The 13,600-nt window shown below is 41.6% G+C and overlaps 1 protein-coding gene across 3 annotated transcripts in view; it reads left to right on the top strand.

Annotated features, from left to right (window-relative positions):
• Positions 1 to 13,600, top strand: part of LOC132381150 (mitogen-activated protein kinase 14) — a 56,804-nt gene that overhangs the window by 24,477 nt on the left and 18,727 nt on the right. For all 3 annotated transcript variants that reach the window (XM_059950426.1, XM_059950427.1, XM_059950425.1), the window contains 3 exons: positions 6,036 to 6,065; positions 6,630 to 6,677; positions 11,600 to 11,714. In XM_059950426.1, the coding sequence (XP_059806409.1) occupies positions 6,036 to 6,065; positions 6,630 to 6,677; positions 11,600 to 11,714 (193 nt within the window). The remainder of the gene's footprint in view (positions 1 to 6,035; positions 6,066 to 6,629; positions 6,678 to 11,599; positions 11,715 to 13,600) is intronic.

The raw sequence follows: 13,600 nt of genomic DNA, 5'->3' as shown, positions 1-13,600 counted from the left end.
CTGCTATTATATCTCCTGCCTGATGAAGGGAGGAGAAGAGATAATGTTTGGGTTGGGTGAGATCTTTGATTATGCTGGTTCTTTTACTGAGGCAGTGAGAAGTGTACTATAGGTAGTCCATTAATGGAGGCTGGTTTCTGTACCCTAAGCTGTGTCTATAGAAGGAGTGGAGATTTGAGGCTTTGACTCGAGAGATTCTGGCAGTTTTGGCAGTTGGACTGTGCAATCAAGTCAATCAAGAATTGCATAGCTCAGACTCAGCAGAAAGCAGCTGATTGGGGAATGGAGGTCAGGTGACCAAGCAGTTTGAAAAGCTCAAATAAATAAATAGAGGGGTAGCTCAAGCGGAGCGGCCTGTGGAAAGTGGCCAATGAGTGAGTGGGCCAGTGAAGGAGTGGAGATTTGAGGCTTTGACTCAAGAGGCTTCGATAAGAAGAGGAGGAGGACGAGCTTGTTCCCAGTTAGTCTTTACAATGCCTCCTGAGTCGGTGATGTCCTCTCCTGTGAGATGTGGCAGTCTTGGGGGAACTCCCCTCTCCCGCAGAGTCACATGTGCCAGAAGTGTTTGCGGCTGGGCGATCTGGAAGACCGTGTGAGGAATCTGGAGCAACAGCTGGATGACCTTCGGCTCATAAGGGAGAATGAGGCAGTCATAGATGAGTGCTACAGGGAGGTAGTCACGCCTAGGCTGCCGGAAGCAGGTCGTTTGGTGACAGTCCGGGGGGGAGGGGAGCAAAGGAGAGTAGATAGGTAGTGCAGAGCACCCCTGTAGCCATTTCCCTGAATAATAAGTTTACCGTCCTGGATGGTGTTGGCGAGGATGACCGACCAGGTGTGAGCCACGGTGGCAAGGGCTCTGGCACTGAGTCTGACCCTGTGGTGCAGAAGGATGGGACGGAGAAGAGGAGAGCTGTCGTCATTGGAGACACTATAGTCAGAGGAGCAGACAGGAGATTTTGTGGATGTGAGAAGGACACCTGCATGGTTTGTTGCCTCCCAGGTGCCAGGGTCTGGGATGTCTCTGACCCGGTGCATGGCATCCTGGTACGAGAGGGAAAGCAACCAGAAATCATGATACATGTCGGTACCAATGACATAGGCAGGAAGATGGATGAAGTCTGGAAGTGTGAGTTTCGGGAACTAGGCAGAAGGCTGAAGAACAGGACCTCGAGGGTGGCTTTCTCAGGTTTGCTGCCAGTGCTACGTGATAGTGATGGTAAGAATTGGAGGAGATGGCAGTTGAATGCATGGCTGAGGAGTTGGTGCAGGGGGCAGTGTTTTAGATTTTTGGATCATTGGGATCTCTTCTGGGGAAGGTGGGACCTGTACAGATTGGATGAGTTGCACCTGAACTCGAGGGGGAGCAATATCCTTGCAGGTAGGTTTGCTAGCATGGTTCAGGAGGGTTTAAACTAACTTGCAAGGGGGATGGGACCTGGAGCGATAGAGCAGTGAAAGAAGTGCATGTAGTAAAGCCAGATCTAACATATATAGAGGCTTTGAGGAAAGAGAAGCAGAATAAAGGGTGTAAAGGTAGTAAGGTAGAAGGGCTAAGGTGTGTGTACTTCAATGCAAGAAGCAGCAGGAACAAAGGTGATGAACTGAGAGCTTGGATACATACATGGAATTAAGATGTAGTTGCCATTACGGAGACTTGGCTGGCACCAGGACAGGAATGGATTCTCAATATTCCTGGATTTCAGTGCTTTAAAAAGGATAGAGGGGGGAAAAGGGGAGGAGGGGTGGCATTACTGGTCAGGGATACTATTACAGCTGCAGAAAGGGTGGGTAATGTAGCAAGATCCTCTTTTGAGTCAGTATGGGTGGAAGTCAGAAAAAGGAAGGGAGCAGATACTCTACTGGGGATATTCTATAGGTCCCCGGTAGCAGCAGAGATACCAAGGAGCAGATTAGGAGGCAGGTTTTGGAAAGGTGCAACAATAACAGGGTTGTTATTATGTGTGACTTTAACTTCACTAATATTGATTGGCATCTGATTAGTTCCAAGGGTTTAGATGGGGCAGAGTTTGTTAAGTGTGTCCAGGATGGAATCCTGTCACAGTAAGTTGACAAGCCGACTAGGGGGAATGCCATACTAGATCTAGTATTAGGTAACGAACCGGGTCAGATCACAGATCTGTCAGTGGGTGAGCATCTGGGTGATAATGATCACCACTCCCTGGCCTTTAGCATTATCATGGAAAAGGATAGAATCAGAGAGGACAGGAAAATTTTTAATTGGGGAAGGGCAAATTACGAGGCTATAAGGCTAGAACTTGCGGGTGTGAATTGGGATGATGTTTTTGCAGGGAAATGTACTATGGACATGTGGTTGATGTATAAGGATCTTTTGCAGGATGTTAGGGATAAATTTGTCCCTGTGAGGAAAATAAAGAATGGTCGGGTGAAGGAACCATGGGTGACAAATGAAGTGGAAAATCTAGTCAGGTGGAAGAAGGCAGCATGCATGAGGTTTAGGAAGCAAGGATCAGATGGGTCTATCAAGGAATATAGGGTAGCAAGAAAGGAGCTTAAGAAGGGGCTGAGAAGAGCAAGAAGGGGGCATGAGAAGGCCTTGGCAAATAGGGTAAAGGAAAACCCCAAGGCATTCTTCAATTATGTGAAGAACAAAATCATGACAGGAGTGAAGGTAGGACCGATTAGAGATAAAAGTGGGAAGTTGTGCCTGAAGGCTGTGGAAGTGAGCAAGGTCCTCAATGAATACTTCTCTTTGGTATTCAGCAATGAGAGGGAACTTGATGAAGGTGAGGACAATATGAGTGAGGTTAATGTTCTGGAGCATGTTGATATTAAGGGAGAGGAGGTGTTGGAGTTGTTAAAATACATTAGGACGGATAATTCCCCGGGCCTAATGGAATATTCCCCAGGCTGCTCCATGAGGCAAGGGAAGAGATTGCTGAGCCTCTGGCTAGGATCTTTATGTCCTCGTTGTCCACGGGAATGGTACTGGAGGATTGGAGGGAGGTGAATGTTGTCCTCTTGTTCAAAAAAGGTAGTAGGGATAGTCCGGGTAATTATAGACCAGTGGGCCTTACGTCTGTGGTGGGAAAGCTTTTGGAAAAGATTCTTAGAGATAGGATCTATGGGCATTTAGAGAATCATAGTCTGATCAGGGACAGTCAGTCAGCATGGCTTTGTGAAGGACAGATCATGCCTAACAAGCCTGATAGAGTTCTTTGAGGAGGTGACCAGGCATTTAGATGAGGGTAGTGCAGTGGATGTGATCTGCATGGATTTTAGTAAGGCATTTGACAAGGTACCACATGGTAGGCTTATTCAGAAAGTCAGAAGGCATGGGATCCAGGGAAGTTTGGCCAGGTGGATTCAGAATTGGCTTGCCTGCAGAAGGCAGAGGGTTGTGGTGGAGGGAGTACATTCAGATTGGAGGGTTGTGACTAGTGGTGTCCCACAAGGATCTGGTCTGGGACCTCTACTTTTTGTGATTTTTTTTATTAACGACCTGGATGTGGGGGTAGAAGGGTGGGTTGGCAAGTTTGTAGACGACACAAAGGTTGGTGGTGTTGTAGATAGTGTAGAGGATTGTTGAAGATTGTAGAGAAACATTGATAGGATGCAGAAATGGGCTGAGAAGTGGCAGATGGAGTTCAACCCAGAGAAGTGTGAGGTGGTACACTTTGGAAGGACAAACTCCAAGGCAGAGTACAAAGTAAGTGGCAGGATACTTGGTAGTGTGGAGGATCAGAGGGATCTGGGGGTACATGTCCACAGATCCCTGAAAGTTGCCTCACAGGTAGATAGGGTAGTTAAGAAAGCTTATGGGGTGTTAGCTTTCATAAGTTGAGGGATAGAGTTTAAGAGTCGCGATGTAATGATGCAGCTCTATAAAACTCTGGTTAGGCCACACTTGGAGTACTGTGTGCAGTTCTGGTTGCCTCACTTATAGGAAGGATGTGGAAGCATTGGAAAGGGTACAGAGGAGATTTACCAGGATGCTGCCTGGTTTATGATCAGAGATTAAGGGAGCTAGGGCTTTACTCTTTGGAGAGAAGGAGGATGAGAGGAGACATGATAGAGGTGTACAAGATATTAAGAGGAATAGACAGCGTGGACAGCCAGCGCCTCTTCCCCAGGGCACTACTGCTCAGTACAAGAGGACACGGCTTTAAGGTAAGGGGAGGGAAGTTCAAGGGGGATATTAGGGAAAGGTTTTTTTTACTCAGAGTGGTTGGTGCGTGGAATGCACTGCCTGAGTCAGTGATGGAGGCAGATACACTAGTGGAAGTTTAAGAAACTACTGGACCGGTATATGGAGGAATTTAAGGTGGCGGGTTATATGGGAGGCAGGGTTTGAGGTTCGGCACAACTTTGTGGGCTGAAGGGCCTGTAATGTGCTGTACTGCTCTATGTTCTATGTCTGCAATTTCTTGCAGTCATGGGCAGAGCAATTGCCATTGTAAGCTGTAATGCATCCATATTGGATTCTTTCTCTGGTGCAACAAAAAAAGACTGGTGAGGGTCTAATTAGACATGCTAAATTTCTTTAGCTTGCTGAGGAAATAGAGGTGCTGGTGTGTTTTCTTTGTTGTGGTGTCTGTGGTTGGTCCAGGGCAGGCCACTAGTGATGTTCACTCCTCGTAACATGAAGCTACCAACCCTTCCAGTCTCACACCTTTGGTGTAAACAGAAGTATGTGCACAGCCCCTCTCCCTGAAGTCAGACACCAGCTTTTTTGCTCTGCTGACATTGAGGGAAAAGTTCTTTCATGTTAGTAGGCTTTATCAACTTCTTAGTATAAAATTCTAAAGGGATTGAACAGGCTAGATGCAGGAAGATTGTTTCCGATGTTGGGGAAGTCCAGAACGAGGGGTCACAGTTTAAGGATAAAGGGGAAGCCTTTTAGGACCAAGATGAGGAAAAACATCTTCACACAGAGAGTGGTGAATCTGTGAAATTCTCTGCCACAGGAAACTGTTGAGGCCAGTTCATTCTCTATATTTAAGAGGAAGTTAGATATTGCCCTTGTGACTAAAGGGATCAGGGGGTATGGAGAGAAAGCAGGTACAGGGTTCTGAGTTGGATGATCAGCCATGATCATACTGAATGGCGGTGCAGTCTTGAAGGGCCAAATGGCCTACTCCTGCACCTATTTTCTAAGTTTCTATGTTTCCTTGGAAGGTTAAAGCAATTTGGCATGTCCCCTTTGACTCTAGGCATTTCATTTAAATGTATTATTGACTCATTATTTTAAATACAGCCCACTATGGTGTTACCATATGGAAACTTGTAGATGGATTTGGTATAGAGTCTGGACATGCAGTTGTCAGTGTTTAGTGAGTAAAGTAGGAGGCTGAGGACAGCCTTGAGGCTCCAGTGTTAAAAATCATCCTTGTGGAGTGATGGTCAGGAAGTCTTGTGGCCCAGCAGGCAAATAGTGTGCTGTACGACTATGTTGTTGAATGAGCAGTGAAGTAATTAACAGGCAGAACTGGTTATGATCCATAATAGTATGTGCAAAGTCAGATTAGGTGATTTTTATATATAAGACTTGGTATTGTATATAAGCCAAACAACTATTTCAATAAGAATATCAACTCATGACATTCAATGATATCATCACTGCTTAATCTCTAACTGTTAATATGTAGCACGTTAGAGATTTTGCACTAAGTGACTTGCCTTTTGAATTTCTCAATGGAGCATTTACTGTGTATAAAACTCAAGTATCATAGAATACTGTCCACCTGAGATGAGAAGTATATCCCTAGTTACTTTGGAAACTCTGCGCCACCTTCAAGATCATTAGGGCATGAGTGCTAAGTGTTGGCCTTGCCAGTTACTTCTAAATCTGGAGTATGAATTAACTTGGTTTAAAGCTTTCTGTTGAGTGTCTTTCACATCCTATATTAACTTTAGTTCCTTTGAGAAGTGAAAGTAAATGTTTTTTAAGAACCTTGTTATAAGTCTTGTTAATTATAAATAATATTCTGTTGTAGCATATAATTTATGGAAGATGGTTTGGCTTTAAAACGGTATTTAATTTTGTTTTTTCATAGTATATCCATTCTGCTGGAATTATACACAGAGTAAGTATTTCATATTGTGAATGCATTCATTTTTACTTTAAGTACTTTCTTTACGACTACTATAAGTATAGAACATTTGATGCTTTAAATATGAATGCGAGTACCACTGACTTGTGTACTGTAGCATCTCTTGTATTATTCATTCAGAGTACTGCTGCATTTAAAACATCAAAATAATTTGAAGTATTAAAGGTTGGTTAAGATGGTTATAATTTCATCCAATAAAGCATATTTGCTTTCTTGAATTTTGTTGTGCTTTTGTGGAAGGTTGAGAAGAGAATTAGTTGCAAGATTAAGCAAAAATTAAATACCACTTGTTGTAATTTTAAATGTAAATTACCATGGTATACTGAGATGAAAAACTTGTTTCAATCAATACTTTATTCTGTGTATTCAGTCTGGACTTATTGCTTATTCTCAATGAGACATAAATACTTAGTGTGTCTGGAAAGCTTTATGCAATTTCTTAACTAGGATGTTTCTGAATATTTTGAGCAATCTACAATTTAATTAAGAACAGCTGAACAAGATTATTTCAAATAAGTTATTTATTTTGTTTGATAGGATTTGAAACCCAGTAATCTTGCAGTGAATGAAGATTGTGAGCTAAAGGTAAAGAAACGCTTTGCTTAAAGTACTTCAGTTGTTGCTTAGAAGCTTTCTTGTCCAGTGTTGAGAATGCCTTTATCCATTTCTAAATGGATAACTGGAGACGGGGCAGACTGAGAAGTGGAATTAATTGATTTTGATTTCAGATAATAGTTTGATTGTGCAGAATCTTTCCTGGCATCTTTAATGGATTTCATTAGAGAAGAATCATTTATGGCATAAATTGTTTGAACCAGGATGTGCTGCGATGCAGTTCTCGTGCAAAGAACTTTATCCAAAGCTTTGGTAGCAGTATTAAACCCTTTGCAGAAAATAAAATATTAGTGGTTAGCCACATTTCCTTTATCTCTCTACTCTTTTTCCATTTTATCTATCCTTGCCTTACAATCTCTTTCTAACAATTTATTTTGACTAATTTAGATGCTATGAAATTTGTCTCAAAGGCAATTAAACATTTAACGAGGCAGTGGAGAAAGGCAACGAATCCCTTGTTTTAAAAAAAAACACATTCTGAAATCATCTGGTGTTCTTTCAATTTTTGCTGCCACTTTGCATTCAAAAGCTTTTCCTCATGTAATCACTTAACTATTTTTAAGACATCTTAATCAGTGCTGATTTCTGAAGTACAAAGTTCCAGTCTTCCAAGCTAATCATAGTAACTAAGGGCCTTCAAACTTAGCATCAATCTAGTTGTCCATTCTTAAACTTGTCTTGTACCCCATTATCCGTAATTGGGGCTGTGCAGAATAAGACTGCACTTCTAAATAACGCCTAAGCATATTTCTGGTAAAGACAGTAATGTCTTTATTCTACCTATCATTATATTATAATTTTGGTAGGATGATCTGATGTGTTGAAATTATTAAATATACTATGGTTAAATTTTTGTCTTGCTTTCAAGTAAGAGAGCTATATCTGATGAGCTGATCATATTCTCACGTTTATGTAATCGCTCTGGACAGTAAGAATGTAGAACTGTTTGCACTATTTGTTAATTTGTAGACTCAATATTCCAAATAAAAATGGCATTTAGTTTCAGTAAATTTCTTTTCTTGCAACCAGTTCAATAAAAGGAAAGTAATTAACCAAAGACTTTGTTAACTCGTGTATAGCTGAATAAACAGAAATATATTCATGTGAAAGAGCCATGCAGCATGGAAACAGGCCCTTCAGTTCACCATGTCTATGCTGACAATCAGTACCTATCCATTCTAATTGCATTTATCAGGACATGGTAATTCAAGCAAATTGTGAATGTTGCTAGAATGTTACCTACCCTTAACCATCACCTCAGATTCAATCTTCCTTATGAATGGAAAACTTTCTTCCTTGAATCCTATCTAAACCTTGCTTTTGAACTTAAGACACTTCTGCCATAAGGAAAACATTCCTTTTATCTATCCTATTTATGTCTCTCCTAATTCTGTGTCTCTCCATTGGGTCCCTCTCACTCAGCCTCTATTCCACAGAAAACGAATACAACTCGAGTCTCTTGTTATAGCTGAAAATTCTCTTCTAGTCAACATCCAGGTAAATCTCATCTACACCCTCTTTGGTGCAATCACATCCTTTCTACAGTGTGAAAGCAAGAGCTACACCCAATATTCCATTTTCGCCTAATATTTTATAAAGTTGTATAAAGGCCCCTCCCTCCTACATTCCTAAGCCCTTGCTAATGAAGGCAAGTGCTTGTATGCTATCTTCATCACCCTATCTGTGCTACCAACTTTTGAGGATCTTTGGATTTGTACATCAAAGGCCTCATTTCTTAAATATTCCACAGGAACCTAACATTCATTGTGTTTGCCATACACTAATTGAACCTCAGAAACTACATTGCATTAAACTTGTCAGGATTAAATTTCATTTGTCATTGCTGTGTATGATTTACCTGCTGAGTACTATTGTTCTGTCACCTAATAATGCCCTCCTCATTAAATAATACTGCCAATTTTTGTCATTTGACACAAGTTCTTCTTTATTTGCTTTGATATCTCATACTTGAGAATAACTCCTTTGGTTATGGAGATGTGAAGAATTGTCTGCTGCAGTATGAGGAGCATATGTGATGATTTTACATGGGGAGCTAACTATTTAAAATAGCTTCACCAAAATTGAAATATTATAAATCATTAATGTATTTTCCAATGAGAAGGTAGAGGATTTGGACTTGTAAAAATGCCTAAAGCCTTTTACTGATTAAAATTACTTGGTCTTTAATTCTGAATGGAAATGATAATGCAAAAAGTTTGTATTGCAAAATAGAACATTATAGAGCACAACACAGGATTATGCCCTTTGGCCAACAATATCTGCACTGATCACAATGCCATTCTAAATTAATCATGTCTACCTCTCCTTGGGAATTTGGGAGGAAGCCTTATTTCTACAATTTTTTAGCCTGACATGTTGAAGTGACCATTTGAAAGTGAAATAAAAACTTTGTCAGCAACTAAATTTTTTTTTCTCTATAAAAGTATTGGTAGATATGGTGCAGTATAGATCCATTTCATTTTTATGGTATTGCAGTGCCTATAAGGGTATTCACCTCACCACCCCCCCCCCCCCCACCTTGGAAGTTTTCATGTTTCATTGTTTTACAGCATTGAATCACAGTGGATTTGGCTGTTTTTTACACTGGTCAAAAGAAAAAGACTCTCGTATCAATTAATTACAAATATAAAACACAAAATAATTGATTGCATAAGTATTCACCCCTTTCAAGTCAGTATTTAGTTGATGCACCATTGACAGCAATTATAACCTTGAGTCTATGTGGTAGGTCTGTATTAGTTTTGCATATCTAAACACTGCGATTTTCCCCCGTTCTTCATTACAAGACTACTTGAGCTCTGTCAGATTGCATGGGGATTGAGCAAACAGCCCTTTTCAAGCCCAGCCACAAATTCTCAAATAGATTGAGGTCTGGGCTCTGACTTGCCCACTACAAGGCATTAACTCTGTTGTTTTTAAGCCATTCTTGTTTAGCATTGGTTTTATACTTAGGTTGTCTTATACTCATTGTGTTGCTGGAAAACAAATCTTCTTGCAAGTCGGAGTTCTCTTGCAGACTGCATCAGGTTCACCTCAAGGATTTCCCTGTGTTTTGCTGCATTTATTTTACTCTCTACCTTCACTAGCCTTCCATGGCCTGCTGCAGTGAAATATTTGTACAGCATCATGCATCCACCACCATGTTTCATAGTAAGGATGGTGTGTTTTTTGATTATGTGTGGTGTTTGGCTTGCACCAAACCTAGCATTTAGTCTGATGGTCGAAAAACTCAATTTTGGTTTAATCTTCTTCCAGATGACTTCAGAGTCTCCCACATGCATTCTAGCTGAGATTTCATGCAAAGTTTTTTTCAACAGCAGCTTTCTTTTTGCCACTTCCATAAAGCTGAGACTAGTGAAGCACTCAGGCGACAGTTGTGTGTATAGTCTCTCCTATCTCAGCCACTGATGCCTGTAACTCCTCCAGCGGTGTAATAGGTCTCTTGATGACTTCCCTCTCTAGTCCCTTTCTTGTACAGTTAGTCAGTTTTTATGCTGATGTACAGCTGTGCCATATTCTTTCCATTTCTTGATGATTGACTTAACTGTACTCCAAGGAATACTCAGTGATTTGGAAATTTTCCTGTATCCCCCAGACTGGTGCTTTAATGACCTTTTTGTGGAGTTGTTTGGTGTGTTCTTTTGTTTTTATGGTGTAGTTTTTGCCAGGATACTCACTCACCAGCAGTTGGACCTTCTAGATACAGGTGTTTTTTTTACTACAATCAATTGAAACAACTTGACTGCACACGGGTCTCCAAAAACAGATCTGTATTTAACTAATTATGTGACTTCTAAAACCAGTTGGCTGCAGCAATGGTGATTTGGTGTGCCATTTTAAAGAGGTATGAAACTTTGATCATCAATTTCTTTGTTGTTTTCAAAGATTCAAAAACTTTATTGTCATTCTAACCATACATCAGCTCTGCAGGGCAGAATGAGACACCGTTTCCCAGGAGCAGTGCAATCATAACATAACAAACGCAACACTAAATAATAAACATAACAATAAATGGTAAAACACAACAGCCACATGTCCGTTAAAAACAAGTTATAAGTGTCCAGTGCAAGTTAAAAGTGTCCAAAGTAGAGTCAGGTAGAGCAGCTATTTAGCAGTCTGACTGCCTGTGAGAGGAAGCTGTTTAGTAGCCTTGTGGTTTTAGTTTTGATGGTCCTGTAACATTTACCTGATGGCAGAAGAACAAACAGTTCATGGAGAGGGTGTGAGGGGTCTTTAATGATGTACTGTGTCTTCTTGAGGCATCGACTCTGAAAGAGGTCTTGGACAGAAGGTAGGGGGACCCCAATAACCTTCTCTGCTCCCCAACCACCCTCTGCAAGGCTTTTTTGTTGGCTGCACTGCAGCTGGAGTACCAGGTTATATTTGTAATTAATTTAGATCACTTTGTAGAGGTCTATTTTCACTTTGACACTTAAGAGTCTTTTTCTGTTGATCTGTGTCAAGAACTCCAAATTAAATCCACTATGAATCAAAGTTATAAAACAATAAAACATGTAACTTCCAAGCACATGAGTACTTTTTATTGGCACTGTAGCCCAGTCTTTCTCATATGGCGTTCACTGATAACCCTACTTTAATCATTATCCTCCAACTTCATTCGTTTTACTGCAGATCTGCTTACTGATGTCTTTTGGCACTACAGTCAGTTACTTGGTAATGCCAAGGTATTTTTATGTTTGATATAATGACATGAAAACTAAGATTAAATTGTCTGTTGATGCTATTTTGATTTCCAGAACAGGCTATTTGTAATTGATAGTTTTTCCTTTAACCTGCAAATTTAGAGTTTTGTTACTTTAAAGGGTGTAGTAAAATGATTCTTGTCTAATATAATCATTTTATGATTACAGATTTTAGACTTTGGATTGGCTCGTCATACTGATGATGAAATGACTGGATATGTAGCCACAAGATGGTATAGAGCACCAGAGATCATGCTAAATTGGATGCATTACAATCAAACAGGTGAGGTACAACAGTCCGAGCAGTTGTTTCTTAGGTTTAATTCCTGGACAGTTTCTGTTAACTTTATATTAATCGTAGACACAGTTTACCTCTTTCACTTGGGAAGAGGATATTGAATTGAACTATTTCTTAATTACTGCATGTGACTTCCTACTTCTACGTTGTATGGAAACTACATTGCCACTTTTTTCAAGATGAAAAATATTCTTACTGTTCATGATGGCATGTTGGGATGGGTCTTTTGTTTGCTTGTAAGGTTAATTATTTTTGTAGAATTATTGCTTCCAAACCATTCAAACATGTTTAACAAGTATGTTACCGGCATTTTTCTCCTTTGAGTTTAAACATACTTGTTTGCAGCACGAGATTTATTACTTGGGAACTACTTTATTTGCTGATCAACTAATAGCTTGGGAAGTTGCTTAAATGCACAAGACTTGCATTGCAAAATATTAAATGCATTTTTTTAAAATTGGAACTTAATTTGTTCTATAATTTCACAGATTTTGTGCTGACTGTACTTTGATTAAATTTTGCTGATTGACATTTGTTTTATTAGTTCCTTTTGATAGTTTTCCTCAATTCCTTAAAGCTTACAACAGTGTTTTCTTCTGTGTAAATTTAAAATAACTTTACTATCAAGTTGATTTTGATTGTCAGACTCATTGACATTTGCCCAATATTGAAGTATTGTAGCGGTGTGCTACACACAGCGCTGAAATAACGACATGCATTCGGCAAGTTGCAGTTGCAAAAGAGATTTATTCAAACTTCGCGGCCTCGCTTTAAAGCCTTCCTGTTCCTACCCTCCCTGGGCGGGAATGCTATAGGGGGGCGCATATTCACAGTCCTGTCCCGCGCGCGGGCTTTTCCCCTTGCTGGTGAAGAAATGCTGGTGCCCTTTTTGGGACTGGCCTCAATGCCAGTGCGCGCCACTTTGTGAGCTGGTTCGAGTGCACTGAGAAGTGGGGAGAAGTGAGTCGCCACATAACCCCCCCCCCCCTCCAAACCCCAGAACCGGCGATACATCCTCCAATGTCCTCAGTCCGGGTCGGACTCTGTTTGGAAGGTCTGCCTCAGTGCCGCGGTGCTTGAATCTCAACTGGCTGCACCAAGTCCACATGGGCAGGTTTGAGTTGGTCGACTGTGAAAACCTCCTCTGTCCCCCCAATGTCCAGCACGAATATGGACCCGTTGTTTCTGATCACCGTAAACGCCGCCTCGTAGGGCTGTTGTAGCGGAGTCCAGTGTCCGCCCTGTCGTACAAAAACAAACTTACAGTTCTGCAGGTCTTTGGGTACGCAGGTCGGGTTCTGTCCATGCTGTGAAGTGGGTATGGGGGCCAGGTTACCGAACCTCTCAGGTAGTCTGAACAGGATTGCTGCGGGTTCTTCCTCTTGACCCTTGGGGCTGGTATGAACTCTCCTGGGACAACCAGGGGTGCGTCGTACACCAACTCGGCCGATGAGGTGTGCAGATCCTTTTTGGGCGCCGAGCAGGACCCAGGGAAGCTCGTCCACCCAGTTAAGCCCTTTGAGGCGGGCCGTGAGAGCTGACTTCAGGTGACGGTGGAAACGCTCCACTGGTCCGTTTGACTGTGGGTGGTAGGCAGTTGTATGGTGCAGCTGTGTCCCCAAAAGGCTGGCCATAGCTGACCACAGGCTGGAGATGAACTGGGCGGCTCTGTCGGAGGTGATGTGGGCCGGTACGCCAAAGCCAGATACCCAGGTTGCAATCAGTGCTCGGGTGTAGGATTCGGAGGTGGTGTCGGTGAGCAGGACTGCCTGTGGTCATCTTGAGAACTGGTCTACGATAGGAGGTGCCGCGCTCCTCACGACACTGGCAGGGTGCCCACGATATCCACATGAATGTAGTCAAAACGCCGG

This window comes from Hypanus sabinus, chromosome 25 (assembly GCF_030144855.1).
Source record: "Hypanus sabinus isolate sHypSab1 chromosome 25, sHypSab1.hap1, whole genome shotgun sequence".
Classification (NCBI taxonomy): Eukaryota; Metazoa; Chordata; class Chondrichthyes; order Myliobatiformes; family Dasyatidae; genus Hypanus; species Hypanus sabinus.
Note: the sequence above shows the minus strand (reverse complement) of the source record. Positions and strands in the feature narration are given on the sequence as shown.